Raw genomic sequence first — 13,817 nt, forward strand, 5'->3', positions numbered from 1 at the left:
CTCCTTGTCTACGTTTAGCCTCCCACTGTTTCTGTGATGAGAAACCCTTTCATCCGGTCTATCTGGTGCCTTTTATGGATTACATCAAACAAGTGTTTGGGAGAGAGAGAGAGAACTAGTGTTGGGAGATGACTGTGGTGCTGTCTGTCCTCCCAGATTACCACGAGGAGAAGAAAGGCTGAGAGATGGGAGTCTTTATTAGTGGAAACTAAACGCAACTCAACCATGAAGGACTTTTCAATCTCTCTCTCTCTCTCTCTCTCTCTCTCTCTCTCTCTCTCTCTCTCTGTCTCTCTCTCTGTCTCTCTCTCTCTGTCTCTCTCTCTCTGTCTCTCTCTCTCTCTCTGTCTCTCTCTCTCTGTCTCGCTCTCTCTCTGTCTCTCGCTCTCTCTGTCTCTCGCTCTCTCTCCTCTCTCTCGCTCTTTCTCTCTCTGTCTCTGTCTCTCTCTCGCTCTCTCTCCTCTCTCTCGCCTCTCTCTCGCTCTCTCTCCTCTCTCCAGGTGTCCAAAGGAGGTTTATCCACATGTGGGCACTGTCATTAACATCTGTCTGAAGTATTTGACCTACGACCCCAACTATAACTACGACGACGAGGATGAAGATGAGAATGCCATGGATGCCGACGGAGCAGACGAAGACTATCAAGGTAAACACTCTCTCACACACCACACAGACTCAAGGTACTGTGAGAGCTCATGGTCATTCAACCTCAGGTTTATTTATTTATCCAGGTTAGTCTCATTCAGATTATCAACTAGTTTTTTGGTGGTATATCGTATTTGTAAATACCCACAGGATAGTCTTTTCAATACTGTAAATTCTTTCTTTAAAAATAAATAAATGTGATTATCTGTAGCTGCTAGTAAATACCTACAGTCAACTTGTTCAACGCGTTAGGAGATTAAGAAGATCTCCTTCATTTCACCTGTCACATTATTTTCCACTCGTTCCCCAGAACAGTTAAACCAGTCAGGTGTTTTTGTAAAAAAAAGGCACAACAGGAGAAAGAGGGAGCTGGTTGAGTCCGTAGAGTCCTGTGTTTTGAGTCTCCGAGTCTCTGTTGTGCCAGAACATCAGGTGATGAAGTGACACTTGGGATGGAATTCACTACTAAATGGAATTCACTACTAAATGTTTACCATTGGCGGACTGCAATAGCATCGAATAGTCCCCGCGATATGCAACTTTTCAGGGAAGTCAGGAACCAATACACATAGTCAGTCAGGAAAGCTAAGGCCAGCTTCTTCAGGCAGAAGTTTGCATCCTGTAGCTCCAACTCCAAAAAGTCCATGGAGAACAAGAGCACCTCCTCCCACCTGCCCACTGCACTGAGGCTAGGTAACACGGTCACCACCGATAAATCCATGATTATCGAAAACTTCAATAAGCATTTCTCAACGGCTGGCCATGCCTTCCGCCTGGCTACTCCAACCTCGGCCAACAGCTCTGCACCCCCTGCAGCTACTCGCCCAAGCCTCTCCAGGTTCTCCTTTACCCAAATCCAGATAGCAGATGTTCTGAAAGAGCTGCAAAACCTGGACCTGTACAAATCAACTGGGCTTGACAATCTGGACCCTCTATTCCTGAAACTATCCGCCGCCATTGTCGCAACCCCTATTACCAGCCTGTTCAACCTCTCTTTCATATCGTCTGAGATCACCAAGGATTGGAAAGCTGCCGCAGTCATCCCCCTCTTCAAAGGGGGAGACACCCTGGACCCAAACTGTTACAGACCTATATCCATCCTGCCCTGCCTATCTAAGGTCTTCGAAAGCCAAGTCAACAAACAGGTCACTGACCATCTCGAATCCCACCGTACCTTCTCCGCTGTGCAATCTGGTTTCCGAGCCGGTCACGGGTGCACCTCAGCCACGCTCAAGGTACTAAACGATATCATAACCGCCATCGATAAAAGACAGTACTGTGCAGCCGTCTTCATCGACCTTGCCAAGGCTTTCGACTCTGTCAATCACCATATGCTTATCGGCAGACTCAGTAGCCTCGGTTTTTCGGATGACTGCCTTGCCTGGTTCACCAATTACTTTGCAGACAGAGTTCAGTGTGTCAAATCGGAGGGCATGCTGTCCGGTCCTCTGGCAGTCTCTATGGGGGTGCCACAGGGTTCAATCCTCGGGCCGACCCTTTTCTCTGTATATATCAATGATGTTGCTCTTGCTGCGGGCGATTCCCTGATCCACCTCTACGCAGACGACACCATTCTATATACTTCCGGCCCGTCCTTGGACACTGTGCTATCTAACCTCCAAACGAGCTTCAATGCCATACAGCACTCCTTCCGTGGCCTCCAACTGCTCTTAAACGCTAGTAAAACCAAATGCATGCTTTTCAACCGTTCGCTGCCTGTACCCGCACACCTGACCAGCATCACCGCCCTGGATGGTTCCGACCTTGAATATGTGGACATCAATAAGTAACTAGGTGTCTGGCTAGACTGTAAACTCTCCTTCCAGACTCATATCAAACATCTCCAATCGAAAATCAAATCAAGAGTCTGCTTTCTATTCCGCAACAAAGCCTCCTTCACTCACGCCGCCAAACTTACCCTAGTAAAACTGACTATCCTACCGATCCTCGACTTCGGCGATGTCATCTACAAAATTGCTTCCAACACTCTACTCAGCAAACTGGATGCAGTTTATCACAGTGCCATCCGTTTTGTCACTAAAGCATGTTATACCACCCACCACTGCGACTTGTATGCTCTAGTCGGTTGGCCCTAGCTACATATTCGTCGCCAGACCCACTGGCTCCAGGTCATCTACAAGTCCATGCTAGGTAAAGCTCCGCCTTATCTCAGTTCACTGGTCACGATGGCAACACCCATCCGTAGCACGCGCTCCAGCAGGTGTATCTCACTGATCATCCCTAAAGCCAACACCTCATTTGGCCGCCTTTCGTTCCAGTTCTCTGCTGCCTGTGACTGGAACGAATTGCAAAAATCGCTGAAGTTGGAGACTTTTATCTCCCTCACCAACTTCAAACATCTGCTATCTGAGCAGCTAACCGATCGCTGCAGCTGTACATAGTCTATCGGTAAATAGCCCACCCATTTTTACCTACCTCATCCCCATACTGTATTTATTTACTTTTCTGCTCTTTTGCACACCAGTATCTCTACCTGTACATGACCATATGATCATTTATCACTCCAGTGTTAATCTGCAAAATTGTAATCATTCGCCTACCTCCTCATGCCTTTTGCACACATTGTATATACTTTTTTTTTTTTTTCTACTGTGTTATTGACTTGTTAATTGTTTACTCCATGTGTAACTCTGTTGTCTACCTGGTTAAATAAAGGTGAAATATATATATATATTTTAAATCAGATATCTTCTAATGTCTTTCTGCCAGAAGTCACAGAGCTCTGGAGGTTTCTGAACAGCGGCCATTTTGTCCCTGTGCTTCCTGCCTAGTGTGTTGTCTCTTCTCCGTTCTTCTCCCCTCTGCTCCGTGTGCACATGCTGCTCTTCTTTCAGAAAAGCATGCGTCACAAATTTGTTCATTTGCAAAAAATGTCTCTCTTGTTTGTAAATGTCCACACTCACCGAAAATGACATCCAGGAGCTATTAGCTATGCTTGTTACTTTACATCGGGTAGCTACTAGCTGTGCTTGTGTTACTTTACATCCGGTAGCTACTAGCTGTGCTTGTGTTACTTTACATCCGGTAGCTACTAGCTATGCTTGTTACTTTACATCCGGTAGCTACTAGCTATGCTTGTTACTTTACATCGGGTAGCTACTAGCTGTGCTTGTGTTACTTTACATCCGGTAGCTACTAGCTGTGCTTGTGTTACTTTACATCGGGTAGCTACTAGCTATGCTTGTGTCACTTTACATCCGGTAGCTACTAGCTGTGCTTGTGTTACTTTACATCCGGTAGCTACTAGCTGTGCTTGTGTTACTTTACATCCGGTAGCTACTAGCTATGCTTGTTACTTTACATCCGGTAGCTACTAGCTATGCTTGTGTTACTTTACATCCGGTAGCTACTAGCTATGCTTGTGTTACTTTACATCCGGTAGCTACTAGCTGTGCTTGTTACTTTACATCCGGTAGCTACTAGCTGTGCTTGTGTTACTTTACATCGGGTAGCTACTAGCTATGCTTGTGTCACTTTACATCCGGTAGCTACTAGCTGTGCTTGTGTTACTTTACATCCGGTAGCTACTAGCTGTGCTTGTGTTACTTTACATCCGGTAGCTACTAGCTGTGCTTGTTACTTTACATCCGGTAGCTACTAGCTATGCTTGTGTTACTTTACATCCGGTAGCTACTAGCTATGCTTGTGTTACTTTACATCCGGTAGCTACTAGCTGTGCTTGTGTTACTTTACATCCGGTAGCTACTAGCTATGCTTGTAACTTTACATCCGGTAGCTACGCTTGTGTCACTTTACATCCGGTAGCTACTAGCTATGCTTGTAACTTTACATCCGGTAGCTACTAGCTATGCTTGTAACTTTACATCCGGTAGCTACTAGCTATGCTTGTGTCACTTTACATCGGGTAGCTACTAGCTATGCTTGTGTCACTTTACATCGGGTAGCTACTAGCTATGCTTGTGTCACTTTACATCGGGTAGCTACTAGCTATGCTTGTGTCACTTTACATCCGGTAGCTACTAGCTATGCTTGTGTCACTTTACGTCCGGTAGCTACTAGCTATGCTTGTAACTTTACATCCGGTAGCTACTAGCTATGCTTGTGTCACTTTTATGAGCTGGGTTTTCCCGTCTTCGCAATTTAGTTTATGCTCGTTTGCGCTCCTTAGCATTTAGCGATGTGATTTCGCTATTACTTGTCCTAATTTTGTTAGCATTCTGGTAGCAGAGACCCAATGGGTGGTTCTTTTTAGCGCCCCCTTGTGTGCTATGTCGGTAATAGTGTAAATCCCGGGATGGCAGATTAACGGTATGACTGTATAGAAATCTGTATACCGCCCAAGCCTGCTCTCAGCCTGCTCTCAGCCTGCTCTCAGCCTGCTCTCAGCCTGCTCTCAGCCTGCTCTCAGCCTGCTCTCAGCCTTCTCAGCCTGCTCTCAGCCTTCTCAGCCTGCTCTCAGCCTACTCTCAGCCTTCTCAGCCTGCTCTCAGCCTACTCAAGGTTTTACACCTTTATTTACATCCCCCTCATGGACAATCAAGAAAGGTATGGCCACATCTCTAATAATAACATCCTCCACTTGTTAAGAAGAGGAACATATAGGACTCTTCATCACTTCAGGAGAGACGTGTGTGTGTGTCATAGCTAGACTCTTCACCACTTCAGTAGAGACCTATAGGACTGTTCACCACTTCAGAAGAGACCTATAGGACTGTTCACCACTTCAGAAGAGACCTATAGGACTGTTCACCACTTCAGAAGAGACCTATAGGACTCTTCACCACTTCAGAAGAGACCTATAGGACTCTTCACCAGGACTCTTCACCACTTCAGAAGAGACCTATAGGACTGTTCACCACTTCAGAAGAGACCTATAGGACTGTTCACCACTTCAGAAGAGACCTATAGGACTGTTCACCACTTCAGAAGAGACCTATAGGACTCTTCACCACTTCAGAAGAGACCTATAGGACTCTTCACCACTTCAGGAGAGACCTATAGGACTCTTCACCACTTCAGGAGAGACCTATAGGACTCTTCATCACTTCAGGAGAGACCTATAGGACTCGTCTCTTCAGCTATCTGCCTCCGTGTGAGAGAAGTTAGAACGAGTTCTATTAAATGTGTCTTCCATTTTCAGGAGTCTTACTGTGTGCAGAATAACCCCCAGTTGTAAGTCCCCACTGCACTGACACGGTTAGTGTGTCGTTTGTTGCTATGACTAAGAGCTCAGCCAGAGAGACAATCTGTTGCTTGGCCACGCATGAGCACTGTGGAATACACATAGAATAATGGACTAAATATAGAAGGCAGCCAGCCAGCCTCCCTCTGTCTCCTCCCTCCCTCTGTCTCCTCCCTCCCTCTGTCTCCTCCCTCCCTCTGTCTCCTCCCTCCCTCTGTCTCTCTCCCTGCCTTGTTATGAGACTGAATGTTATTATCTACTACAGCTGATGGATGGCTCTCTGTCCCCTTCCTCCTCTCCCTCCTCTCTGTCCCCTTCCTCCCCTCCCTCCTCTCTTCCCTGACTCACACACTCTCTGGTTGTCATGTGTCTCCTCTCTGTCCCCTTCCTCCTCTCCCTCCTCTCTGTCCCCTTCCTCCTCTCTGTCCCCTCCCTCCTCTCTGTCCCCTCCCTCCTCTCTGTCCCCTCCCTCCTCTCTGTCCCCTCCCTCCTCTCTGTCTCCTCCCTCCTCTCTGTCCCCTTCCTCCTCTCTTCCCTGACTCTCACACTCTCTGGTTGTCATGTCTCTCCTCTCTGTCCCCTTCCTCCTCTCCCTCCTCTCTGTCCCCTCCCTCCTCTCTGTCCCCTCCCTCCTCTCTGTCCCCTTCCTCCTCTCTTCCCTGACTCACACTCTCTGGTTGTCGTGTCTCTCCTCTCTGTCCCCTTCCTCCTCTTCTCTGTCCCCTTCCTCTTCTCTGTCCCCTTCGTCTTCTCTGTCCCCTCCCTCCTCTCTGTCCCCTTCCTCCTCTCACTCCTCTCTTCCCTGACTCACACACTCTCTGGTTGTCGTGTCTCTCCACCAACCATAGTGTATGCTCCCAGAATGTTGAAGTATTTCATTTATAAAGTGGCTCTTGACAACGAGTGTTTTTTGGAGCCTGGAGTGTTGCTCGTATCTTCTACAGCACTAAGCTTCAGCACAGTTTGCCAGTCATCCATAAATCTTATTCCTATTGGCTGGTTCCTTTAATAATTAATGGTGCTGACTGACTGGCTGTGTGTAGCTAGCTTGTAAACAGGCCCAGGGCAGCACAGTGTTGGGACTAGTCTCATCAGGCCCAGGGCAGCACAGTGTTGGGACTAGTCTCATCAGGCCCAGGCCAGCACAGTGTTGGGACTAGTCTCATCAGGCCCAGGCCAGCACAGTGTTGGGACTAGTCTCATCAGGCCCAGGCCAGCACAGTGTTGGGACTAGTCTCATCAGGCCCAGGCCAGCACAGTGTTGGGACTAGTCTCATCAGGCCCAGGCCAGCACAGTGTTGGGACTAGTCTCATCAGGCCCAGGCCAGCACAGTGTTGGGACTAGTCTCATCAGGCCCAGGCCAGCACAGTGTTGGGACTAGTCTCATCAGGCCCAGGCCAGCACAGTGTTGGGACTAGTCTCATCAGGCCCAGGCCAGCACAGTGTTGGGACTAGTCTCATCAGGCCCAGGCCAGCACAGTGTTGGGACTAGTCTCATCAGGCCCAGGCCAGCACAGTGTTGGGACTAGTCTCATCAGGCCCAGGCCAGCACAGTGTTGGGACTAGTCTCATCAGGCCCAGGCCAGCACAGTGTTGGGACTAGTCTCATCAGGCCCAGGCCAGCACAGTGTTGGGACTAGTCTCATCAGGCCCAGGGCAGTACAGTGTTGGGACTAGTCTCCTGGTCTCATCAGGCCCAGGGCAGTACAGTGTTGGGACTAGTCTCCTGGTCTCATCAGGCCCAGGGCAGTACAGTGTTGGGACTAGCCTCCTAGTCTGTGATGATTGAGTGTATCTCTGTCAAACTTCACAGGTCAAATCTCATTGGAAGGATTTGAGGTTAGGCCCTGGAACAACCATGTGATGACAGTATTGTTTGGTCGTCGGGTGGTAGTCAGGTGGTCGCTCTAGACTAGTAGCTGTGCTGTGTGTAACCTGTGTTTGAGATGTGGTCGTCGGGTGGTAGTCAGGTGGTCGTCAGGTGGTCTCTCTAGACTAGTAGCTGTGCTGTGTGGAACCTGTGTTTGAGAGGTGGTCGTCGGGTGGTCGTCAGGTGGTCGTCGGGTGGTCTCTCTAGACTAGTAGCTGTGCTGTGTGGAACCTGTGTTTGAGAGGTGGTCTTCAGGTGGTAGTGGTCGTCGGGTGGTAGTGGTCGTCGGGTGGTAGTGGTCGTCGGGTGGTAGTGGTCGTCGGGTGGTAGTGGTCGTCGGGTGGTAGTGGTCGTCGGGTGGTAGTGGTCGTCGGGTGGTAGTGGTCGTCGGGTGGTAGTGGTCGTCGGGTGGTAGTGGTCGTCGGGTGGTAGTGGTCGTCGGGTGGTAGTGGTCGTCGGGTGGTAGTGGTCGTCGGGTGGTGGTGGTTGTCAGGTGGTCGTCAGGTGGTCGTCAGGTGGTAGTGGTCGTCGGGTGGTCGTCGGGTGGTCGTCAGTTGGTCTCTAGACTAGTAGCTGTGCTGTGTGTAACCTGTGTTTGAGATGTGGTCGTCAGGTGGTCGTCGGGTGGTAGTCGGGTGGTAGTCAGGTGGTCTCTCTAGACTAGTAGCTGTGCTGTGTGTAACCTGTGTTTGAGATGTTGGTGTTTTCTACCAGCTAATGTAACTATTGTCATTCGTTCTAATACTTAACACAGTCTAGCAGCAGTTATTATCTAACCTCACATTCCCACCACCCTTTGACCTCTGACCTTTCTTTACAGGAAGTGATGACGAGTACAGCGACGACGACGACATGAGCTGGAAGGTTCGCCGTGCGGCCGCCAAGTGTCTGGACGCCGTGGTCAGCACACGCCACGAGATGCTGCCTGAGTTCTACAGGACCGTGTCGCCCGCGCTCATCGCACGGTTCAAGGTGCTCCTCTAGGTCTACATCTTCCAGGGAGTTTTACCTAGCCGTTGGGCATCTGTTTTGTGTTTGTTTGCTCTCTGAGTCGAGGGTTACTAAAAAGTAAAATAACTTTGATATCAACAGTTGTCACAAAAAGGGCTTTTATCAATACAATTTGATTGGCTGATGTATTGATTGGTGGATTGTAGGAGCGGGAGGAGAATGTGTTGACTGATATGTTGACTGATGTGTTGATTGTAGGAGCGGGAGGAGAACGTGTTGACTGATGTGTTGACTGATGTGTTGACTGATGTGTTGACTGATGTGTTGACTGATGTGTTGACTGATGTGTTGACTGATGTGTTGACTGATGTGTTGACTGATGTGTTGATTGTAGGAGCGGGAGGAGAACGTGTTGACCGATGTGTTGACCGATGTGTTGACCGATGTGTTGACTGTAGGAGCGTGAGGAGAATTGACTGATGTGTTGACTGATGTGTTGATTGTAGGAGCGGGAGGAGAACGTGTTGACTGACGTGTTGACTGACGTGTTGACTGACGTGTTGATTGTAGGAGCGGGAGGAGAACGTGTTGACTGTGTTGACTGTGTTGACTGTGTTGACTGTGTTGACTGTGTTGACTGTGTTGACTGTGTTGACTGTTGTGTTGACTGTTGTGTTGACTGTGTTGACTGTGTTGACTGTTGTGTTGACTGTTGTGTTGACTGTTGTGTTGACTGTTGTGTTGACTGTTGTGTTGACTGTTGTGTTGACTGTTGTGTTGACTGATGTGTTGACTGATGTGTTGACTGATGTGTTGACTGATGTGTTGACTGATGTGTTGACTGATGTGTTGATTGTAGGAGCGGGAGGAGAACGTGAAGGCTGACGTGTTCCATGCCTACCTGTCGTTGCTGAAGCAGACACGTCCTGCTCAGAGCTGGCTGTGTGACCCAGATGCCATGGAACAGGGAGAGACTCCACTCACCATGCTGCAGAACCAGGTAAAACACACAGAGAGAGAGAGTGAGCTCTCTCAGCTGTATTCGCAGCAAAAGGTGGCGCTACAAAGTATTAACTTAAGGGGGCTGAATAATTTTGCACGCCCAATTTTTCGGTTTTTGATTTGTTAAAAAAGTTTGAGATATCCAATAAATGTCGTTCCACTTCATGATTGTGTCCCACTTGTTGTTGATTCTTCACAAAAAAATACAGTTTTATATCTTTATGTTTGAAGCCTGAAATGTGGCAAAGGGTCGCAAAGTTCAAGGGGGCCGAATACTTTCGCAAGGCACTGTATTAGTCAGTAGTATGTCTATATCTCCTAGTGGTAGTTCTAGTATGTCTATATCTCCTAGTGGTAGTTCTAGTATGTCTATATCACCTAGTGGTAGTTCTAGTATGTCTATATCACCTAGTGGTAGTTCTAGTATGTCTATATCACCTAGTGGTAGTTCTAGTATGTCTATATCGCCTAGTGGTAGTTCTAGTATATCTATATCGCCTAGTGGTAGTTCTAGTATATCTATATCGCCTAGTGGTAGTTCTAGTATATCTATATCGCCTAGTGGTAGTTCTAGTATATCTATATCGCCTAGTGGTAGTTCTAGTATGTCTATATCGCCTAGTGGTAGTTCTAGTATATCTATATCGCCTAGTGGTAGTTCTAGTATGTCTATATCGCCTAGTGGTAGTTCTAGTATATCTATATCGCCTAGTGGTAGTTCTACTATATCTATATCGCCTAGTGGTAGTTCTAGTATGTCTATATCGCCTAGTGGTAGTTCTAGTATATCTATATCGCCTAGTGGTAGTTCTAGTATATCTATATCGCCTAGTGGTAGTTCTAGTATATCTATATCGCCTGGTGGTAGTTCTAGTATATCTATATCGCCTGGTGGTAGTTCTAGTATATCTATATCGCCTAGTGGTAGTTCTAGTATATCTATATCGCCTAGTGGTAGTTCTAGTATGTCTATATCACCTAGTGGTAGTTCTACTATATCTATATCGCCTAGTGGTAGTTCTAGTATATCTATATCGCCTAGTGGTAGTTCTAGTATATCTATATCGCCTAGTGGTAGTTCTAGTATATCTATATCGCCTAGTGGTAGTTCTAGTATATCTATATCGCCTAGTGGTAGTTCTAGTATATCTATATCGCCTAGTGGTAGTTCTAGTATATCTATATCGCCTAGTGGTAGTTCTAGTATATCTATATCGCCTAGTGGTAGTTCTAGTATATCTATATCGCCTAGTGGTAGTTCTAGTATATCTATATCGCCTAGTGGTAGTTCTAGTATATCTATATCGCCTAGTGGTAGTTCTAGTATATCTATATCGCCTAGTGGTAGTTCTAGTATATCTATATCGCCTAGTGGTAGTTCTAGTATATCTATATCGCCTAGTGGTAGTTCTAGTATGTCTATATCGCCTAGTGGTAGTTCTAGTATATCTATATCGCCTAGTGGTAGTTCTAGTATATCTATATCGCCTAGTGGTAGTTCTAGTATATCTATATAGCCTGGTGGTAGTTCTACTATATCTATATCTCCTAGTGGTAGTTCTAGTATATCTATATCGCCTAGTGGTAGTTCTAGTATGTATTAGTCAGTGGTATGTCTATATCTCCTAGTGGTAGTATGTATTAGTCAGTATGTATTAGTCAGTATGTCTATATCTCCGAGTGGTAGTTGTAGTGTGTATTAGTCAGTGGTATGTCTGATATTTCCTAGTGGTAGTATGTATTAGTCAGTGGTATGTCTGATATTTCTCCCTCCCACCGGGTGCTGCTGCAGGTGCCAATGATCGTTAAGGCCCTGCATAAGCAGATGAAGGAGAAAAGTGTCAAGACACGACAGTGCTGCTTCAACATGCTGACGGAGCTGGTCAACGTGCTACCTGGAGCCCTCACACAACATATCCCTGTCCTCGTACCAGGTAGGATACTACCCTAACCCTGGAGCCCTCACACAACATATCCCTGTCCTCGTACCAGGTAGGATACTACCCTAACCCTGGAGCCCTCACACAACATATCCCTGTCCTCGTACCAGGTAGGATACTACCCTAACCCTGGAGCCCTCACACAACATATCCCTGTCCTCGTACCAGGTAGGAGACTACCCTAACCCTGGAGCCCTCACACAACATATCCCTGTCCTCGTACCAGGTAGGATACTACCCTACCCTAACCCCGGAGCCCTCACACAACATATCCCTGTCCTCGTACCAGGTAGGATACTACCCTAACCCTGGAGCCCTCACACAACATATCCCTGTCTTCGTACCAGGTAGGATCCTACCCTAACTCTACCCTAACCCTGGAGCCCTCACACAACATATCCCTGTCCTCGTACCAGCTAGGATACTACCCTAACCCTGGAGCCCTCGCACAACATATCCCTGTCCTCGTACCAGGTAGGATACTACCCTAACCCTACCCTAACCCTGGAGCCCTCACACAACATATCCCTGTCCTCGTACCAGGTAGGATCCTACCCTAACCCTGGAGCCCTCGCACAACATATCCCTGTCCTCGTACCAGGTAGGATACTACCCTAACCCTGGAGCCTCACACAACATATCCCTGTCCTCGTACCAGGTAGGATACTACCCTAACCCTACCCTAACCCTGGAGCCCTCACACAACATATCCCTGTCCTCATACCAGGTAGGATACTACCCTAACCCTGGAGCCCTCACACAACATATCCCTGTCCTCGTACCAGGTAGGATACTACCCTAACCCTGGAGCCTCACACAACATATCCCTGTCCTCGTACCAGGTAGGATACTGCCCTAACCCTGGAGCCTCACACAACATATCCCTGTCCTCGTACCAGGTAGGATACTACCCTAACCCTGGAGCCCTCACACAACATATCCCTGTCCTCGTACCAGGTAGGATACTACCCTAACCCTGGAGCCCTCACACAACATATCCCTGTCCTCGTACCAGGTAGGATACTACCCTAACCCTGGAGCCCTCACACAACATATCCCTGTCCTCGTACCAGGTAGGATACTACCCTAACCCTGGAGCCTCACACAACATATCCCTGTCCTCGTACTAGTTATGTACAATATAACTTGCACTCAGTGGCAAGTTTATTAGTTACACCACCCCGTTCATAAAAATGTTTTGCTTCTACAGACAGTGAGTCATGTGGCCGTGGCTTCCTATATAAAGCAGGCAGGCATCAGGGCATTCAGTTACTGTTCCGTTAGAATAGGTAACCTACTATATAAAGCAGGCAGGCATCAGGGCATTCAGTTACTGTTCCATTAGAATGGGTAACCTACTATATAAAGCAGGCAGGCATCAAGACATTCAGTTACTGTTCCATTAGAATGGGTAACCTACTATATAAAGCAGGCAGGCATCAAGACATTCAGTTACTGTTCCTTTAGAATGGGTAACCTACTATATAAAGCAGGCAGGCATCAAGACATTCAGTTACTGTTCCTTTAGAATGGGTAACCTACTATATAAAGCAGACGGGCATCAAGACATTCAGTTATGCTTCTACACCTGCATTGCTTGCTGTTTGGGGTTTTAGGCTGGGTTTCTGTACAGCACTTTGAGATATCAGCTGATGTACGAAGGGCTATATAAATACATTTGATTTGATTTTGATTTGAGTTACTGTTCCATTAGGATGGGTAACCTACTATATAAAGCAGGCAGGCATCAAGACATTCAGTTACTGTTCCTTTAGAATGGGTAACCTCCTATATAAAGCAGGCAGGCATCAGGGCATTCAGTTACTGTTCCATTAGAATAACCTGCGGTGTGACGGTTCTAGTATCTCAAACGGCCTCCTGGAATTTTCACGCACGACATTGTCTAGGGTTTACAGAAAACGGTGCGACAAACAAAAACATCCAGTCAGCGGCAGTCCTGTGGGTGGGAACAGCTCGTTGATGAGATGTCCAAGGAGAATGACAAGAATCATGCAAGCTAACAGGTGGAACACAAACAGGAAAATAACGGCTCACAACTTGTCGGTCCTTGTCACCGATTGGCTATTGCAGCAGACGACCACCCTGGGTTCCTATCAGCTAAAAACAAGAAAATGCTGCTCCATTGGGCGGGCCATCACCAACACTGGACAACTGAAGAGTGGAAAAACACCAATTTGAGCAATGTTTCAGTGCCCTGAAGAATTCAGGCTGTTCTGGAGGCAG

The 13,817-nt window shown here is 47.4% G+C and overlaps 1 protein-coding gene across 2 annotated transcripts in view; it reads left to right on the forward strand.

The window, feature by feature from the left end:
- Nucleotides 1-13,817, forward strand: part of LOC116361848 (cullin-associated NEDD8-dissociated protein 1) — a 67,240-nt gene that overhangs the window by 28,231 nt on the left and 25,192 nt on the right. The window contains exons 7-10 of one of the 2 annotated variants that reach the window (XM_031816148.1): nt 501-646; nt 8,501-8,652; nt 9,491-9,631; nt 11,426-11,567. In XM_031816148.1, coding sequence (XP_031672008.1) covers nt 501-646; nt 8,501-8,652; nt 9,491-9,631; nt 11,426-11,567 — 581 coding nt within the window. Of the gene's footprint in view, nt 1-500; nt 647-8,500; nt 8,653-9,490; nt 9,632-11,422; nt 11,568-13,817 lie in introns of both variants that reach the window. The other variant, XM_031816147.1, reaches the window with a different exon arrangement.

Source organism: Oncorhynchus kisutch, unplaced genomic scaffold, assembly GCF_002021735.2.
Source record: "Oncorhynchus kisutch isolate 150728-3 unplaced genomic scaffold, Okis_V2 scaffold751, whole genome shotgun sequence".
Lineage (NCBI taxonomy): Eukaryota > Metazoa > Chordata > Actinopteri > Salmoniformes > Salmonidae > Oncorhynchus > Oncorhynchus kisutch.